The sequence below is a fragment of the Fringilla coelebs genome (genome assembly GCF_963513975.1).
Source record: "Fringilla coelebs genome assembly, chromosome: Z".
NCBI classification, from domain to species: domain Eukaryota; kingdom Metazoa; phylum Chordata; class Aves; order Passeriformes; family Fringillidae; genus Fringilla; species Fringilla coelebs.
In genome coordinates, this window is record NC_140031.1 from 69,672,289 (window position 1) to 69,689,901 (window position 17,613).

At 37.6% G+C, this 17,613-nt stretch overlaps 1 protein-coding gene across 1 annotated transcript in view; it reads left to right on the plus strand.

Annotated features, from left to right (window-relative positions):
- The window catches only part of MAN2A1 (mannosidase alpha class 2A member 1), a 108,301-nt gene that overhangs the window by 16,528 nt on the left and 74,160 nt on the right, over positions 1 to 17,613 (plus strand). Inside the window, exons 3-6 of the mRNA XM_084225816.1 lie at positions 6,834 to 6,978; positions 13,468 to 13,639; positions 15,385 to 15,512; positions 16,950 to 17,123. Coding sequence (XP_084081942.1) covers positions 6,834 to 6,978; positions 13,468 to 13,639; positions 15,385 to 15,512; positions 16,950 to 17,123 — 619 coding nt within the window. The remainder of the gene's footprint in view (positions 1 to 6,833; positions 6,979 to 13,467; positions 13,640 to 15,384; positions 15,513 to 16,949; positions 17,124 to 17,613) is intronic.

Sequence of the window (17,613 nt, forward strand, 5' to 3'; positions counted from 1 at the left end):
CCACGTTGTCTCTGATGCAGGCCAGGATGCCTTCAGGGAGGCACTCAAGCATGCTGATTTCCCAGGAAGGATTTTGGGCATTTCTGTGTGATTGTGCCTTGTAGGTATTTCCTTGCTTGTCTACAAATGTTGGAGGGGATCCAGGTTTATTGATTTAATATATTATACTTCCTTGAAAATCCTTCCATGTAACATCATTCCTGACAACTACTCCCTCTCAGGGCTGCAGTTGATTCTCTCAGTCCCCTTTTATTCTTAGGCAGAAGCTCCTTAATGGTTCAGCTGTCTTCCTGGCAAAGGTGCCTCTGCTGCCCTTAGCTGGATCTCATCTCTCCCAAGCAGACACCGATCTGAAAACAGGGTCAGAGAACCCTGGACACCAACTCTGGGGCCAATTATTTATCTATCCTAGCAGCGTCCTCCTCTCACAGTCTTATCTCCCTCACTGGTAGATGGAAGAGGACACCACCTGTGACCCTGATTACCTACAGAATTCTGCAGTCAGTTTTTATGCAGCCTGTGTTGCCCCTGGCAGCATCACTGATACTCACATGGAAGTACAACAAGGGATAGTAGCCATTGAGTTGGACAAGCTTCAGCAGTTCCTCTACAATACCCAGGATTTAGGGCTTTGCAAGGCAGCAAACATCTCCAGATGATGGGTCAGGGATGCCAAGACTTATTTCCTGAATTGCAGTTTCTGTCTCTTGAGCTCATAGTCGCATCAGCTTGGTTTGAAATAGCTGTAAAGTTGCATATGTCAGAGAAAAAAACCTATGAATGTTATGACTGTAAAAATTAGTATCTTGAAGAGTGCAGAAAGCTCATTGTTAAATTCAGACTACATCTCTAAGAAAAACTCATAGGAATGTGTGGAATTCAATAAATTACTACTTTTTAATCAAATCCTATTTTCATGGTTGGAGTGTCCAAAAAGTTTATCAGTATTAAGGCCGTTCATTGTTAACTGGCAAATTTACAAAGTATGCACTTTCATTTTCTTCAGAACATTGTATTGCAGAGAAAAAATGCAGTTCTTCAAATTCAGGTTTTAGAAAATGCGAAGTAATAAAATATTATCTATATTATATATGATATCAAATATTTATTATTTATTTAGCTAATATATAAATTAGCCTAATAGGTATTTAGAATATATGCTATTAGGCTAGCCAACTTCAGCATAAACCTTATTTGGGCCCTTCAAGCTGACAGTACGGAATGAACATATCTTGCACCTGTGTTTTCCACTAATTAATATTGTCTGAAGATTGAATGCTGGGGGACCAGTGATGTGACAAGATCATCTCACACAGGCCATGCCTGCCTGGTGTCCATGGAGTCCCTGACTGGTTTTAGGTACCTAGTGCACATTGCAGGCCCAGCTGAGGCTCTGCTGGATGTAGGATTACTGAGTTGTGTTCCCTTCTTCCATTACTTGGTTTCCTTTATACCTTAAGCTAAAGGCCTCTGGGGGATTGACCTTCTCTGGCTGTCAGATTTCAACCCGTCCAAGGTCAACTCACTGCTCTTCCTTTAAGCACCAGAATCTGTGTCTTGAGGATTAAGAGATAGGGAATGGTATGGCCAAAACTTGGACTGAACATGGCCAGAGTGACATTACTGTGGGGATTCTTTTGTTGTTCTTATGAGGAGAAAGGGCAAGGCGTAGAGATTTACCTTGTGTGTGGGTGTGTGTAAAAAATTCCCTTTCTCAGGATTTTTATGTCACTTTGATTTTAGTATGGGAAATGTTGGGGATGTTTTGTTGATGTATATGAAGTTTGTGAATATATATTTTATTGGCTGTTCTTAAGTGTTTCACAGAGGTGAGGGTGGAATGCTTTGGGTGCAGATGACCAGGTGTTGGCAGTGAGGATCTCCAGTGTCCGTGAGGAGAGGCCAGTCCTGCCCTGTGCCAGACACAGCTCCAGACCCACCACAGGGTACAGCCTCCATCAGCAAAGCATGTCAGCACCTCTGGCAGAATGGGTTTTATGAAAGGTAAAATGCTGCCTGACAGTCTAAAGGCTAAAAACAGGGGAGAAACCATCCTGTGAACACCATGGTCCTTGGTGAAGGAAGCAGAGAAGGCATTCTAGTCACTGGAGCAGGTTGGGAAGACCACAGTGGAGAAAGAATTTTCCTGAAACCTGTGCAGGACCTCTTGCCAGGGTAGGTGGATATTTTCAGGAGGAGTTGGAGCCTGTGGGGGATCCACACTGGAGGAGTTCCTGACGTGCCATGGCTTGTAGCTCTCATGCTGCAGCAGGCAAAACGTGTGAGAAAGAGAGAACGACAGAGAGAAAGCATTATGGGCTTATCTCTCACTATCCAACTCTATTTTAATTGGCAACAGATTAATTTAATGTTCCCAAAGTCAGGTCTGTTTTTCCTGTAATGAAAATTGGTAAGTGACCTCCCTGTTTTTATCTTCACCCATAATATTTTATATTTCTCCTCCTGTTCTGTTGATGAGGAAAAATGAGAGATCAGCTGGGTAGAGGCCAAAGTCAACTATTGCAAGGCCTTAATTTCTTTAGTCAGATATTTGTTTCAGATGTCTGTAGTTTTTTTAAGTTTTCCTAGCAGGAGAGAAAGCACCTTGACCACTGGGAAGGTTTATATCAGTGGTGTTGAAGTAGCAAATGACTGCTATAGAGTCCTTTTTTTGTGTAGATGAATTGGTTTTTATAGAAAGTTTGTCAGGTGTACAGTTGTATTCTAACATGGGTTTGGAACTGATTAAAAGTTTAGTTATTAAACTAGAATGTCAGGAATTGATTGTCTGATGTCAATTAATGTTTGCGTGTTGTTTTCTTTCTCAAAAGTAAACCAGAGCCTTACAAAAAAAATTTCTTGAATCTCATATTAGTGGACTCTCTTTGAAGCTATATGGTGTTCCCTAAGTTTTGTAGGAACTTAGTTACAGTGTCACTGTTAGGGCAGATGTGACATACACACGTGACCAGGGTCCGAGAAGAAAAAAAGGTTTTATTCTGCGTGTTCTCCAGTTTATATACCCTTAACAAAGCATGATCTTAAGTCATTAACTACATCACAATAGCTGATTATATTCATTGGTTCAAAGCAGTTAGCATCATATAACTGGCAAAAGTTTTACAGAAATTTAATAAGTCACATGTACACATCTACTTAGGCACGTAGTCTAGCTTGCAAAAATTCTCATGTATCTTTTCTAATTGGTTTCCATGCTGATGGCCTTGTCTTCTTCCTTGCTATGGATACACTCAAAAATCATCAATTGTTATTTCTACTATTAACTCAGCTTTGCTTGCAGGCCAGCTGTCAAGCCCCTCCATACTTCCCCCTTTTTGTTTTTGAAGCTGACGCTTCAATGTGCTATGAGCACATTCAACAATATCTTGTCCACTGGAAGAATGAGGAATACCTGTACTATGTAAAACACCCCAATCAGCAAAAAAATGCTTGGTTTTCTGAGAAACATAATCAGACCCATTTTCAGTCTTAATTTGTTGAGGCACCCCTAAAACAGCAAAAGCCTTTTGAAAGTGACAAATAACATCCACAGCCCTGTCACCTGCATGTGCAATTGCTTCAATAGCATGAGAAGAGGTATCAATTGACACCTGTACATATTTCAGTCTCCCAAAATCAGCAATTTGAGTAATGTCTGTCTGTGGTGGGTATATCAATCTCTGCTGAGCCAATTGCTGCCCTTGAGTATTGTTCACAAATGGATAACTTTGCAGTATCGGGAGGGCTTGTGGGTGCTGGGGTATTTGTGTCTACACGTGCCCCCACGCGTTGATTTTGTGGTTTCTCGGCAACAATTGTCCATTTGCATGATATTTTGATTTACATTGTTTGGCAAAGTGACCATTTTTACCACATCTATTACAAGTAAAATTCATTTTAGACTTCACTTTCTGTTTAACATTTTTTGGACACTGTGATCATACATGACCTTGTTCCTCACAAGAATGGCATTTTGGTGGAGGCCTTAGAGCTGCTGCTAATGCAGTAATTTTATGTTGAACTGTGCCAACTTTTGAACATGCTGTAACCATCTCAGGGACAGAGGGATCTCCTGGCAGTGCGCCAATAATTTTCTTGCAATTTTCATTCGAGGTTTCTATTGCCAATTGCTTACATAGAATCTCTCTTAATTTTTCATCCTCTACCCGTTTTTCAATTGCTGCAGCAATCTTTTCTACAAATTGCAAAAAAGGTTCTTTAAGACCTTGTTTTATAGTGACATATTTTTGTTTTGGAGCTGCCATTTCTATTCTTTTTAGTTATAGCATTCATACCTAGTTGTTGAGCCTGTGTTAAAACCAGGGGATCTCACCGTGCCTGTAAACCTGGATTAGAACAAGGCTCTTGACCGAGCAAAACATGAGCTCCTACAGCATGACGAGGGTCTTGCTGAGGTAGTTTCATATTATCTAAAGCTCTTTGCTTGGCTAATTGCTTCCAATTTTCTTGAAATACTTTATACTGCACTGGTTGAAACAAAACTGTAGCTAAATGCACGATCTCATGAGGAGACAGCAAATCTGTATTAACAATACGAATTAATTGCATTACTTCAGCAGAATTAATACCAAATTTAGCTACTTTAGACTGAAGATCTTGTACAACCTTCCATGCAAAAAACTTCATGACTGTCATTTCATCCTGAATTAGGAACTGCTTTAAACACAGGAAAAGCCATTTTACCATTAGCAGCATCCATATCAACAACATCTGAGCCCTTTGGTGGGCAAATTCTCTCCACTAAATCCCAGTCTCCTATCTCAACTGCTTTCCTTTTAACATATTCCTAACACCAAAAAGAATCACGAACAGTTACAGAAACATCAGAAGGCCGAGCTTTTGAAACAACAGGCTTATTTCTATTACCAGTTTTACTAAGCTTATTTCTACTACCAGTTCTACTAAACTTATTTCTATTACCAGTTTTACAGCAAACAGAAGTATGCATTAATTCAGACCTTTTAACCCCTGTAATTTCCTCATTGTCACTATCAGAATCAGAAGACAAAGGAGGAGAAAGAGTTAATATTTCCAAGTGTTCGTGCAGTTCAGAGTCAGAGTCAAGCAAAGGAGCGGATGGCTCAATTTGTTTCTTTTCTAAGGTCATCTTAGCTGGCCGCTAAGGACTCAGAGTTAGAGTCAACATTAAGTTCAGCTAGTCGCTCTCCAGGGAGGGGTCCATGGATTTGAAGCCTTTTGCAGACAAACACGAAGAAGCCTTATCAACTTTTCCCATAGTAACAGACTCAGCAACAGTCTCTGCAGAAAAAATCCCAGCAGAACTCTCAGGCTGAACTTTTCCCCTTTGCTGCTCCTCAGCAGCTTTGAGTTCCTCCTCGGAATCCCTTTCTACCTCCTTCAAGTCTTTCTCCTGTTCCACTTTCCACTCCTTAAAGGTGTTAAAAAGCAACCTCCAGGTAGAAGATAAATCTGCAGCTGCTTTATCCCCATCTTGAATTACTTCCCAGAGTTTTTCTCCAGCTTCTTTCCAAGCTCTAACACTAAAAGCAGTAGTTACATCGGTCTTTAAATTTTGAGACTTTGCCCATATTAAAATACTACATAGAGCATAGTCCATTGTTCCAACTCCTTTTCTTTTTAAGAAAGTTTTCCAGGTAGATAAAACAATCTGTTCTTCGCTTTTTAAATGATTTCCCATTTTTCCCAGTGGCTCACCTTTTCTCCAGGTGTCAGAATCAGGTCTGGACTGGCAGCTGCACCCTGCTGCTCTCAGCTTCGCTGGGCTCCAACCTCACTGCCCCTGGCCCGGCAGTTCCATCACGTCAGGGTAGCACCGAATGTCACAGTTTGGGCAGTTGTGATATACCCATGTGACCAGGGTCTAAGAAGATAAAAAGTTTTTATTCTGCATGTTCTCCAGTTTATATACCCTTAACAAAGCGTGATCTTAAGTCATTAACTACATCACAATAATTTATTACATTCATTGGTTCAAAGCAATTAGCGTCAATATAATTGGCAAAAGTTTTACAGAAATTTAATAAGTCACATGTACACATCTACTTGGGCACGTAGTCTAGCTTGCAAAAATTCTCATGTATCTTTTCTAATCGGTTTCCATGCTGATGGCCTTGTCTTCTTCCTTGCTATGGATACACTCAAAAATCATCAATTGTTATTTCTACTATTGACTCAGCTTTGCTTGCAGGCCAGCTGCCAAGCCCCTCCATATTACAGTAGTTCTAGACTTGCTTTATTTATCTGTAACCTTTTTATTTGCATTGACAAGTAAAATATGTCCTTCCTTGTACAATTAGTGCAGTGGGGAACAGGAAATGCATAAGAAGCTTTGTTATAGCAACTGGCTATAGTTATCAACAGTTTTGTTGATAGCTTCTTTCAGTTCCTTTTTGTGATTTTGATGTTTACCTCTGTCTTTCTCATGCTGTCATTACTTCTTGCTCAGTTTATTTCCTTCATTTCCTGCATTCCCCTGTCTAGTGTACTGTGTTATTTTGTATAATCCTCTTCGTACCCTCCTGCCCAATGCCATTGTAAGCTGCCATAATTTTTGTGATTTAAGGCTCTTAATCCTACTGTTTATCTAATCAATGTCAGTTTTCTCAGAACAGAGCCTGGCAAGTGCTCCTCTTCCTGGCAGCTGTGTCTTGGGTGTCCTAGTGTGATTTGAAACTTGCTCTCATTTGTCAGTTTTCTATTCATTTGGCACATCATCCCTCCCTCAGTAATGAACAAGCTGATCCATTTTAGGTGAAAACAGCTTTGTTTTTTAATAGCAGAACTGTTTCTGTGAATTTGTGTTTCATATTCCTTTAATTTTTCTTTTTTAGATGCTGGATGTCTATGATATTCTTCCTTTTGATAATCCAGATGGTGGCGTTTGGAAACAAGGATTTGATATCACATACAATGAAAATGAATGGGACAGTGAACCACTTCAAGTTTTTGTTGTCCCTCACTCACATAATGATCCAGGTAATATGTTAACTGAATTGATTTGAGGATCTAGAGACTTTTGAATTAGAAAATGCATTGCCATTTCTGTTAAGATTTGGGTTTTTTTGAAGCATACCAGTAAATATGTTAGATTTAAATCTAGCAAGGCAGTGAAACAGATGTTTGATTTATTGACTTCCATTGACTTCCAATGACAACTGTTATGATACAAGTTGTATGTCTACTGAATTTATTAACTGGAGCAGAACTTCAGTGTTGGAATTGAAAAGTGATGAATTTCTGGTAACACATTCAGTTTATACATTGCTGCATTAAATACCATCAGTTCTTATTTTGATTTTTTGAACTGTCATAGACATTTAATCCTCAGCCTGTGCTTAAGAAATGTGCTTTTAGAAGATGTGACAATGGCAAATCTGAAGGTTTTGACACTTTCTTCGCTTCATTTTTTTGTGCACACCCCCAACCTATAGTGGGATAATGAAAAGTCAAGATTTAGACAGAAATCTATGTATACCTACATAATTTCATTTCCACCCAAGGGAGTGTAATAAACAAAATGGAGAAGTGTTCCTTTATTTTGGAATGACCAAATTTACCATGAAGTGAATTATATTGCTACCCTGTGATCCTGGTACATGTGCACTGACCATGAGAGGCTGGTAGCACTGGTTGTTGTCATAGAAAGCCACAATTTAAGTGATATTAAATTTTGATACTGTATATCTCTCTAAAATTTAATTTGTTGTATGAAGTACTGTGGATCTGAGTGAAGGTATAAATATAAATGGCTTTTATTTGCACGTATGTCGCATTTTCAAAAAAAAAAAAAGAATGCTGGAATGTGGAATTACTATAATACTGTCAGTTTTGACAGGTAAATTAATGCAGTATGGATATGGTAAAAATATTTGGAGCAAATAATCACAGTACAGACCTAGATCTGCCTATTTAGTGAACTGTCTTTGAACCTGTGTCTGTTTATTTCCTCTCTGGGTGTAGTTCTCCTAAAGACTTCCCTCGAAAGAAGCAGCTCTGGCAGATAATGAATGAAAGCAATCCCAAAATAGCGTACAGAACTTCTCATTCTCTTGGGTCCACTAGAATGCGGTGTGGAGTTTATCTGTCTCCCTTTTTCCTGCTGAAGCTGTTGGGATCTCATCCTGACTGGTACAGGACTGTTGGCACTCCACTGGAGGCCAGTGGCCTGGGGTCACATCTGCCCTCCTGGAATGTCTTTAGCAGAATTGAACCAACACCCTGTGAGCAGTGTAGGCTGAGGTGACTTCTCAGGCAGGTGAGGTTTAGGAGCTGCAGGGAAATGTCCTGGGGCAAGCTGTGGAGAGATTTGCTGATAACTTCACCAGTGTCCATTCAAGTCATGAGGTACTTTTTCTGCAGGTTCTAGTGATTTCATGTACGTGAAAGATATTTACCAAGAAATGGGGTCAGTGAAGGTATATTAGCTGCAGCAGCTTCAAATTCTCATCAGATTTTGTGTTTTCTCATCTGAACCTACTTCCACTTTGACTTTTCACATAACCAGTTATGCTAGTGAGAATGTGTAGCTGGCTCAAAGGCAAAGAAAAGGCCTGGAAACAACTTTGTCTAGGGGGTGGCATCCCTGCCCATGGTGTGGGGCTAGAAACTGCATGGTCCTTTCCAATCCAAGTCACTCTGTGAATCTATGAAACACAGTAGGGAAGGTGCTGGGTTTAGGTTCCACCTTCTTTTTTGGAGGATGAGCGAATGTGCCAGTGCTCCGAAACACTTTGTGATGCTAAATCTGGGTTAACTGCTTCTGTGTGAATTTAACCCTGACCTGCAAACTTGGGATCTTTGCGCTTCTCTCTGCAGTAGCTAAAGTGTTTCCCTTTTGGGAAATGGGATGAGAGTGAGTCTCCTTTGGATGTTTGATCAGTAGTGGCACAATTGCTTTATTTGCTGGCAGTTGATAAAGATTTGAGCACCTCAGTAGCATGTCTTAGACCATGGAGAGAGGTTTGGTTGTCGTGTGAGGTTGTAGCCGTCACAGATAGGTGCCAGTTCTGCCAGGAGCAGATTAAGGAGCGAGCACGTAACCTACTGTGCTGTCAGAGCCCTTATGTTGGCTCTCACCTGCTTCAGCTGCGGTGTTTAGTGGCTGCCTGACGGGGAGGAGGCAGCTGAAATGCCAAGGGGAGAGCTCAGATCAGGGCTGGCAAGATTGTCAGCCAGCACAGATGGACTTGCAAGATGAGTTTTGGATATGACTGGAGGGAGGGAAAGACACCTCTAGCATCTATTGATCTGTAATGATTTTGGTAATGGCTACTCATTGAATTATTTGAAAATTGAGATTTGTGAGCTTTCTAAAGTATGTGAATGTGGTGGTTACAGACCTAGTATAAGCAGCACTTAAGTGGAATTGAAAGTGACTGAAGTAGATTTTTCTCTCGCTTCCTAACCCACAAGCAAGTGTATAGGCACACAGGTCAGAACTAAACACTGCTTTTTAACACTTCATCAATTATCTATGACACTGGTAATTTTGCCTTGCTACCACTCACATTAATCACCTTTTATTATTTAAGACAGTCTCCATTTCTCAGGAGGAAATCTATATAGACCTAAGTCAGAGTTAAGATGTAAGAAAACTTAACCAAACATAACTTAAATTTGATGCTGTTAATACACCATGGAGTTCCATCTGCGTTTTCTGTTGACTGGGTCTGGATATGTTTTTCTGGTGACTTCTTTACCAGAACAGAGATTGCTTAAGCTGTTGTCTGACCCACCAAAATACAAGAAATGTGCAGCTCACAAGTTTTTCTTGACATGCTGAATGAGGGAAATTAGAGCTTTATTCCTGGCTTATTTTTTAGTAGTTCTGTGTTTGCAGAAGAGGTGCAGTTCCTTTGGAAATCAACAGGAATGTTACAGAAAAGACACATTTGACTGCTCATCAGTAGAAATTTCCTTTCCATCTTAGCTACGATGGCAGCGGATTTGATATGTACAAAAACAAAAATAGATCTTGCATAGGACTTAAAATGTAAGAATTGTAATCATAATTTTAGTAGTACCTTGCAGATCATGGCAGATTTTACTTTTTTTGAAATGTGCAATCATTTGAGTTTTTATGATTATGCTTATGAAATTAAGCCTGATAATCAAATAATTTTGCTAGAAATGGATTTGTGATCCTTGCCATGATCAAATTATTAAGTGCTTTTGCTTAATAAAGTTACTTTTTGAATAATGCTTATTTGTCAGCTTCAGTTTTGATTTTGTCCTGAATGTTTCCCTTTTTCTCTACTTCTGTGTCAACTGTGCTAAGACACAAGACTGCCTTTCTCTAGGGCAGGGAGCTGATAGAGCTTCAAGAAGAAATTTGAACTTGGAAATGTAGGCAGGAATAGTGGCAAATCAGTTAATAAAATGTTTCAGGATTTTTTGCAGAGCAATGAGTTTTGTTGATATTCAGACATGATTCTTAGAGTCTGCTGTCAAGCCAAGTAATTTACATTACAGTGAGGGGAAAAAAATCGATTAAACAAACAGCTGCATAATGATGATAAATCTCATGGAGGTGGGGGGAGACAACAAGTTTCCACACTTTCGAGGACAAGCATGAGAGAGAGAATCAAAAGGCAAGCAGCTCAGCAGTGTGTACCCTCTGTTATCACATAGGCTTGCAGAAAATGAAAGTATCTGGCAAAGTCCTCAGTATGCATTAAGTCAAGCCTAGCATAATAATATGAAAGAGAGTACTATTTTTTCTCTTGTTTACAGGGTTGTTAAAAATTGGAATAGTGAAGTCACCATCCCTGGAGGTTTTAAAGGACAAACTGCCTGTGGCACTCAGTGTCATGGTATGATTTATAAGGTGGTGGTTAGTCAGAGGTTGGACTTGATAATTTCAGATGTCTTTTACAACCTCAGTGATTCTGTGATTTTGTGATTTTTATGTTGACAAAGGGCTTTATGTTCATTTAAACCACCAAGCATTATTTTGCTGTTAATAGCATATTTAGTCTTGGTAATTGCAGCTTTAAACTATTGCAATTTTTCCATGTGTATACTATCTTTGTATTGAAAGATTCCTGTTCTAAATGCAGGGGTAAACCTTTTCTTTCAGCTTAGGAACAAATTCTTCATTTCTGGATAAGCACAAAATGATCTTGAGTTGAATATTCTTATGTTGTATTAAGGACTGAGGTGGGAAGTAATGCTCTAGCTGGCAACTGTACATTGATTTATCCATTATTTTGTTAAGCTTTTTCTTTTGAAATATATTTTAATTTTTTTTTTTTTGTACGTCTCCATGGCAAAATTGAAGAGTCTCTGTAAGTCATGTGGTTTAGAGCAGCACACTTCAGGAAGGATGTGAAGGCACTGGGATGCACCCAGAGGAGCCAGTGGAGCTGGTGGAAGGGCTGGAAGGGCTGTGCAGTGAGAGGCAGCTGGGAGGTCTGGGTTTGACCATTTTGGAGAAAAGGAGGCTGAGGAGTGACCTCCCTGCTCTCTGCAGCTTCCTGGGGATGTTGTTTCAGAGGCAGTTGGATAATGCTCTTAACATTTATTTTTTTGTCCACCCAGAAGTGGTCAGGCTGTTGGAATAGATGATTGTTATAGGCCTTTTTGGATGCAGAATGTTCTGTTCAGTTCATAAATAGCGAGATGTATGGTACTTAGGTTTCAGAGGGCTTTCTGTTGGCTTTCAACTATATCTGTGAATGCCTGGAAAAATTTCCTAGGATTCTCCAGAGTGTATTCAGTTCAGTGTGCTAACCATGTTACAATCTTCCTTAGCTTAAACTGAGTCTGTTAAAACAAAACAGTCATTTCATTATAACACTGTTCTTCCTACATCATACTGTATTTTGTCAGCTGCTTTGACACTTAAATCAGTGTTTCAGTTATGCTGGTGTATTAATGTTTTTAAGAATGTTTCAGAAGAGTAATGTAATGTAAATTTGTTTTTATTGGTGCAATATAAAAATATTTTTAAATAGTCTATTATGATGATATTTTTCTGTGCAGGAAAATCATAGGATGGTTTTAATTTATCCTCCTATAGTTGTGTACTAGGATGATACTGTCTCTTGCAGAAGATATTTCTAGTATAAAACTATAAGCGGGTAGTCTAATACATGTGGATATTTTTAATGTAATTATCAGTAAAATATTCCCTCCATTTGGTGAAAAGTAAATGAGAATTGAGAGAGAATAATTTGCTAATTGATCTCAATTCTTTGAGTGGAATCATCTACTGAAAAAAACCAACACAGACCGAAGTGGAAGAGGCCAGAAAGAAATCTGATTACAAATTCAGATTATTCATCACATTTTTTTTTAGTCTTTAAACTATTGCATAGCAGTAATTTACTGTCAACTGTTTGGGTTTTTTTTTGTATTAAGCTATTTCCATTCCTCTCAAGAAAGTATGTTTTAATTTTATGCTTTAAGCCCTCATTAACTACCTTGACAAAATGCATTTTCCCCCTTTAAGACAGATTAGAGCCCACTTGTCTATCTGTACAGAAACTTCTAGTAAATGTGATGAGTCCTCTAAATGCTAAACATCTGTAAAATAAAAAAAGAATTACATAGAACTTTTCCTCTGGAGTGTTACAGTTTTATTTCTTCTGTTGCAAATTAAAAGCAATATTTTTGCATCTACCTAAGAAGAATGTTTGGGTTTTTGTATTCCTAAATGAAGGTGTAATATATCCTTTCAGAGTCAATAGTCAGACTTTATTTCGTTATAAAGTTTTTTTTCAAACTAAATTTGAGAATTAAGTTTTTAGTAGTAAAAGTTTCTGCCCTTATGTAACTTCCTTGAAACAATATAATGTCATTGCATAACAGCCTAATCCTGTATCCTATAAGCTGACTGGCACTATTAGAAAGGCAGTGGCTCTGCAGAACTGAATTGGTTAATCAGAATGGAATCACTGCTGTAATATTTGTCTGGAGTGCTGTCTTCACACACTGTGGAAGCTTTCACAAAATCTTAAAGTGGACATACGTTACAAAAGCTGGTAGGAGTAGGAATGTGACACTTCAGAGTAACTAGTTACAGACTTAATTTTTTCAGCCATAGTTACAGAAGAAAGATGCATACACTCTAATGCAGGGTATTATGAAGAGGTAAAAAAATTTAATGTAAGACTGTAAAGTCTGAAAATGTGATTAAAATTTCTTTTTCCTTTGCATCTCATTGAAGCACAGTTATTTGAGTCCATGTATTCTGTTGATGAAATTTTCTACTATGCAAAGCATAGAAAAATGAGAAAGTGAAAAGTCTAATATTTCCATATGTTTATACATTTAGAAGATAAACATGTAATATTTTTTTAAAATAAACTCCCTTGAAATTTGCCACTTCAAGCTGTAAAGCTTTTTAAGAACAGTCTTTACTTAGCTTTTTCTGGGGAGTGAGAAGGAGCCAGTTGTTTCAGGGACTGCTCTCTAAAGAGACTGAGAAGCCAGTTCTCTTAACAGAATTTTTCTTTTTCCTAGGTTGGCTGAAGACTTTTGATGATTACTTCAGAGATCAGACACAGCATATTTTAAATAACATGGTTATAAAACTGCAAGAAGACAACCGAAGGAAATTTATATGGTCTGAGATTTCCTACTTTTCAAAATGGTGGGACGGAATAGATAGCCAAAAAAGAGATGCTGTTAAAAGGTTTGAGTACTGAACTTTTCTTCTGTGCATCTTGGTTTGAGATTATGTGTGTTTGACTACACTGTAAACTTGAGATTTCATTTGTGATGTGCAATCACCAGAAAAATCAACTAACTGCTTCAGTTCTTACTTTTTGGGCTTGGTTTGGTTTTCTCCCATTTGCAAAATAGGAATCTGCTCAGGGAAGTGGAGACAAATTACTGAGTTGCCTAAAAATTTCACTGAAAGGTCCCAAGTACAACCATGAACATGTCATTCAAATTGTAAAGGAGTAGCAAATATGATCTTTATTTGAAATCACACTAAGGAATTTGGAATAAATTAAAAACATCTTTCATACTAGCTATTTATATATGGTATTTTTTTTCCTTGTTGTGACACGCATGAAGATTTTATGTGATTTTTATTTGAGTAAAAATTTGTGAGTTTCTTTTTTGTTTAAGTACAAAGGGTTTTTATAAACATGCATCTGCTTTAGTGGTAAAGTAATGTGCACTCTACACCCTTGCTCTTCTTAGTGATTTTTGAAATCACAAGTCAAAATGGAATATAAAAGTAAAAGGTTTGCCTAGGCATTGAGACAAGGAAGCAGGCTGCTTGGGTAAACTTGCAGTGTGGATCTAGTTTGGAGTTTTCAAAAATTGGGGATTTTTTTCCTTTTTTTTGCTTGGCTTTTTTTCTTCTTTTTGCTTGACAGTTCTCAGCTCATCCTTGTGATAGCCTCCTTCTCGTGCCCCTCTTTGAGATGCATGTGTTGCAGTATGCATTAGGTCTGTGAGACCTGCACAGACTCAAAGGTTAGGTAAAGGTGGAAATTTTTGGATCTAGGCAAAAAAGCTACTTGTTAAAAAAATTATGCGCAGTGGGTGAGTATTATAGCATAGCTGTGTGGTTTTTGCACAAAAAAAAATCTCTTGGAACACAGTAAACAGTAAGTGACAGTCACTAGGGAACTATGTCCTCTCTTCAGATGAGTCAGGTATTGGTTAAGCTGCACTTGAGACTGGAGAAGACTTGGAGAAGGTGCACTTGAGATTATTTGTTGCATGATTTTCATCACTCTGATGGGTACCATGTGTGATGGGACTAAGTTTTGATGAGTTCACTGTGGTTTTTTCTGGAATTCATTAAACACTTCCACGCTGGTGAACAGTGTAAGTGCTGAAACTGTAGGGACAGCCTGGTGCTGGGAGTGTGATCTCTGTGTTCACTGACAATGGAGAGACTGGGTCTTCTTGTGGCCTGTTTCAAGGAGGCATTTTGATGAGTGAGATGTTCTGAAGAGTCTGTAAATACAATAAACTTCCAAGGTCTATCAGCTCTCTAAAACTCTAAAAAGAATATTAGATCAAAGGTGGGGAGACACTAAGGGAGATATTTCAAGCAGTGCTTGAAATGTGCAGTGCCTAAGTATCTTGCTCAGTTGGCCTTCAGTGCTGTGGTACATTTGTTTTATTTTTGCAGTCTGTGCAGGGAACAGCTTTCTTCCTGATTTTTAAAAAAATCTAATATAGCACATGCAGTAGAACTGGTTTTCTTTGCAGAAGGACATGAAATGCTTCACTGTTCAGCAGTTCATTTTTTCCCTGTTTGATTAAAGAAATATAGCCCAGTGACAGAAGTAGCAAAAACAATTTAGATTTTGGAATCACGTTGCTGGTGATTGCCTGTTGAGTGTAAAGAAATTGATATTAAGAGTGTGTTTTCATATAGAAGATTCTGAATAGGATTTATGTATTTTTCAGGTTAATTAAAGATGGACAATTTGAAATAGTAACAGGAGGATGGGTCATGCCTGATGAAGCTTCTTCTCATTATTTTGCTTTAATTGACCAGCTGATAGAAGGACACCAGTGGCTAGAAAAGAACCTTGGTATGTACATTAATCTAAAATTTAACTATATTAATACAAGAAGTCAGTAAGAAAATACTTTTTTGTTCAATTTCTGAGGTACTTAGAAGGCTCTTTTTGCTCAGCTTTCCTGAGACATTAAATCAGAGCACTTACAGGAAGCTGTTGGATTAAAGTCTGGTATTTGTTATTCATGTTTGCAGATAAAAGTTTCTGGACAAAATGTATTTGAACAATTTAATGCCACAGCATTTTGTCTTGATCAATGTAAGACATGCATATAATATTGTCATAACCAAATACTAACACTAAATTATGCTGAATTTTAGATCCCATGTCTGGTCTAAACAGCCTTTAATTGCCTTTTCTGTGTTTTGAATATCATGCCAAAATTCTTAAAATGACTTAAAAATTGATTCTGCTTTCATGTGTTTGGATCTGTTCTGCTTGCTCTGTATTCATTATGTGTTTATGTGTTCCTTAGATTCTCTTCTGTAAGGCTTAAAAAAAAAATAAAAATATATATATATATCAGCAGGAGTAGTTGTAGTTATAAAGCCTAAACCCATAGTAATGTTAGAATGGAGGAATTACTGACTGCAGTTACATCAGCTGAACTGTTTTGATGCCTTTGGGATGTTCTTTTGTTTAGTTCCATAAGAGGAGAGAAACATTTTTATGTAGAAAATATTTGTACAGTGATTTTAATAATTGACATTATTTCACCCAATTAGCTGAAATTATTTTGGAACACTGTTTCACTGTTCTTAGATTGCAATATCCATAAACACAGCTTGACATAATTGGAGGGGGAAGGGAAGACCTAATAAAAGGGTAATGCATTCCTTACTGTGGTTTTTTTGGAAAGACAGTAAAAAGTGCCAAAGGAATCATGTTGATGAATTAATAAGAGTTAGATTTGGCTTCTTTATTTACTAGCATGAAGTTCAGTGAAAAGAGGGTATTAATAAACAGGATTCTATTGATCAACAAAGTAATAAATTAAAAAAAAGTAGTTCTGAAGCCAAAAAAAGGTTAACATTATTTAAATAACAGAGAAATTTCAACAAGCTATTGCATTTATCTAGCCACATCGACATCCATTCAGTTGCTTTCAACTTTCTTTTTTAATTGTAGCATCTGTAAACTACTTTAAGTAAAAGAGGATGTGTAGCAATTAATGATTCCAAATAAAGATGTTTGCTGCAAATTTGAAACAGTATAGCATCAAATACTATTTTAAAGTTTTTAATTTTTTTAGAATTACTTACTTAAAAGATATTTTGCTTGTTTGTTTGTTTAACTGTTTAATTCTAGTTTTTAATTCCAGGGTTCTGCAGGATGTTTAACACTTAACTGGGTATATAATCTTGGAAATGTTATCTTTAGTACTCTCATTTGAATTATTGGAGTAATTTTCTTTGAGTGAAAATTAAAGCTTTTTACTTTTGTCAACAGGAGTAAAACCAAAGTCTGGATGGGCAATTGATCCATTTGGGCATTCACCAACAATGGCCTACCTTCTGAAACGTGCAGGATTTTCCAAAATGCTTATACAGAGAGTTCATTATTCAGTTAAAAAACATTTTGCAACACAAAAGACACTAGAATTTTTTTGGAGACAGAACTGGGGTATGTGTTCTTCCTTTATGTCAATTTATTTTGTTGATTTACTCAGGTAAAATATGAAGAGAACTTGTTTAAGTACTGTGGACATATTTACAGACAAGATTTAGCAGAGTTTGTGTAGACCTGACAATTTTAAACTTGCAATTCTGTTTTAAAAAAAGCCTGTCTTCTAGCTTAAATTTATGAGATTTTTTTTCTTTTTTCCCCCTCTTTGAATAACAGAAGGGGAATTGAGAATATTTGTGAGTTAGGAAAGGCACTAAATGTAAAACTGATATAATTGCCATTGTTCCTCTGATCTTCCTTTCTTTTCACTCTTATTTTTGCTTTTACCTTCTCTTGTTTTTTCCATTCTCTCATACTCCTTGCAAAAGTAAAAGGGGTGAAAAATTCTTTTACTTGTTTTTACTTTTCTTCTCCCTCCTACTCTTTTATTTCCTACTATGTGGAAATAAAGTGGAGGAGGAGGAACATTTCAACTAATTCAAATATT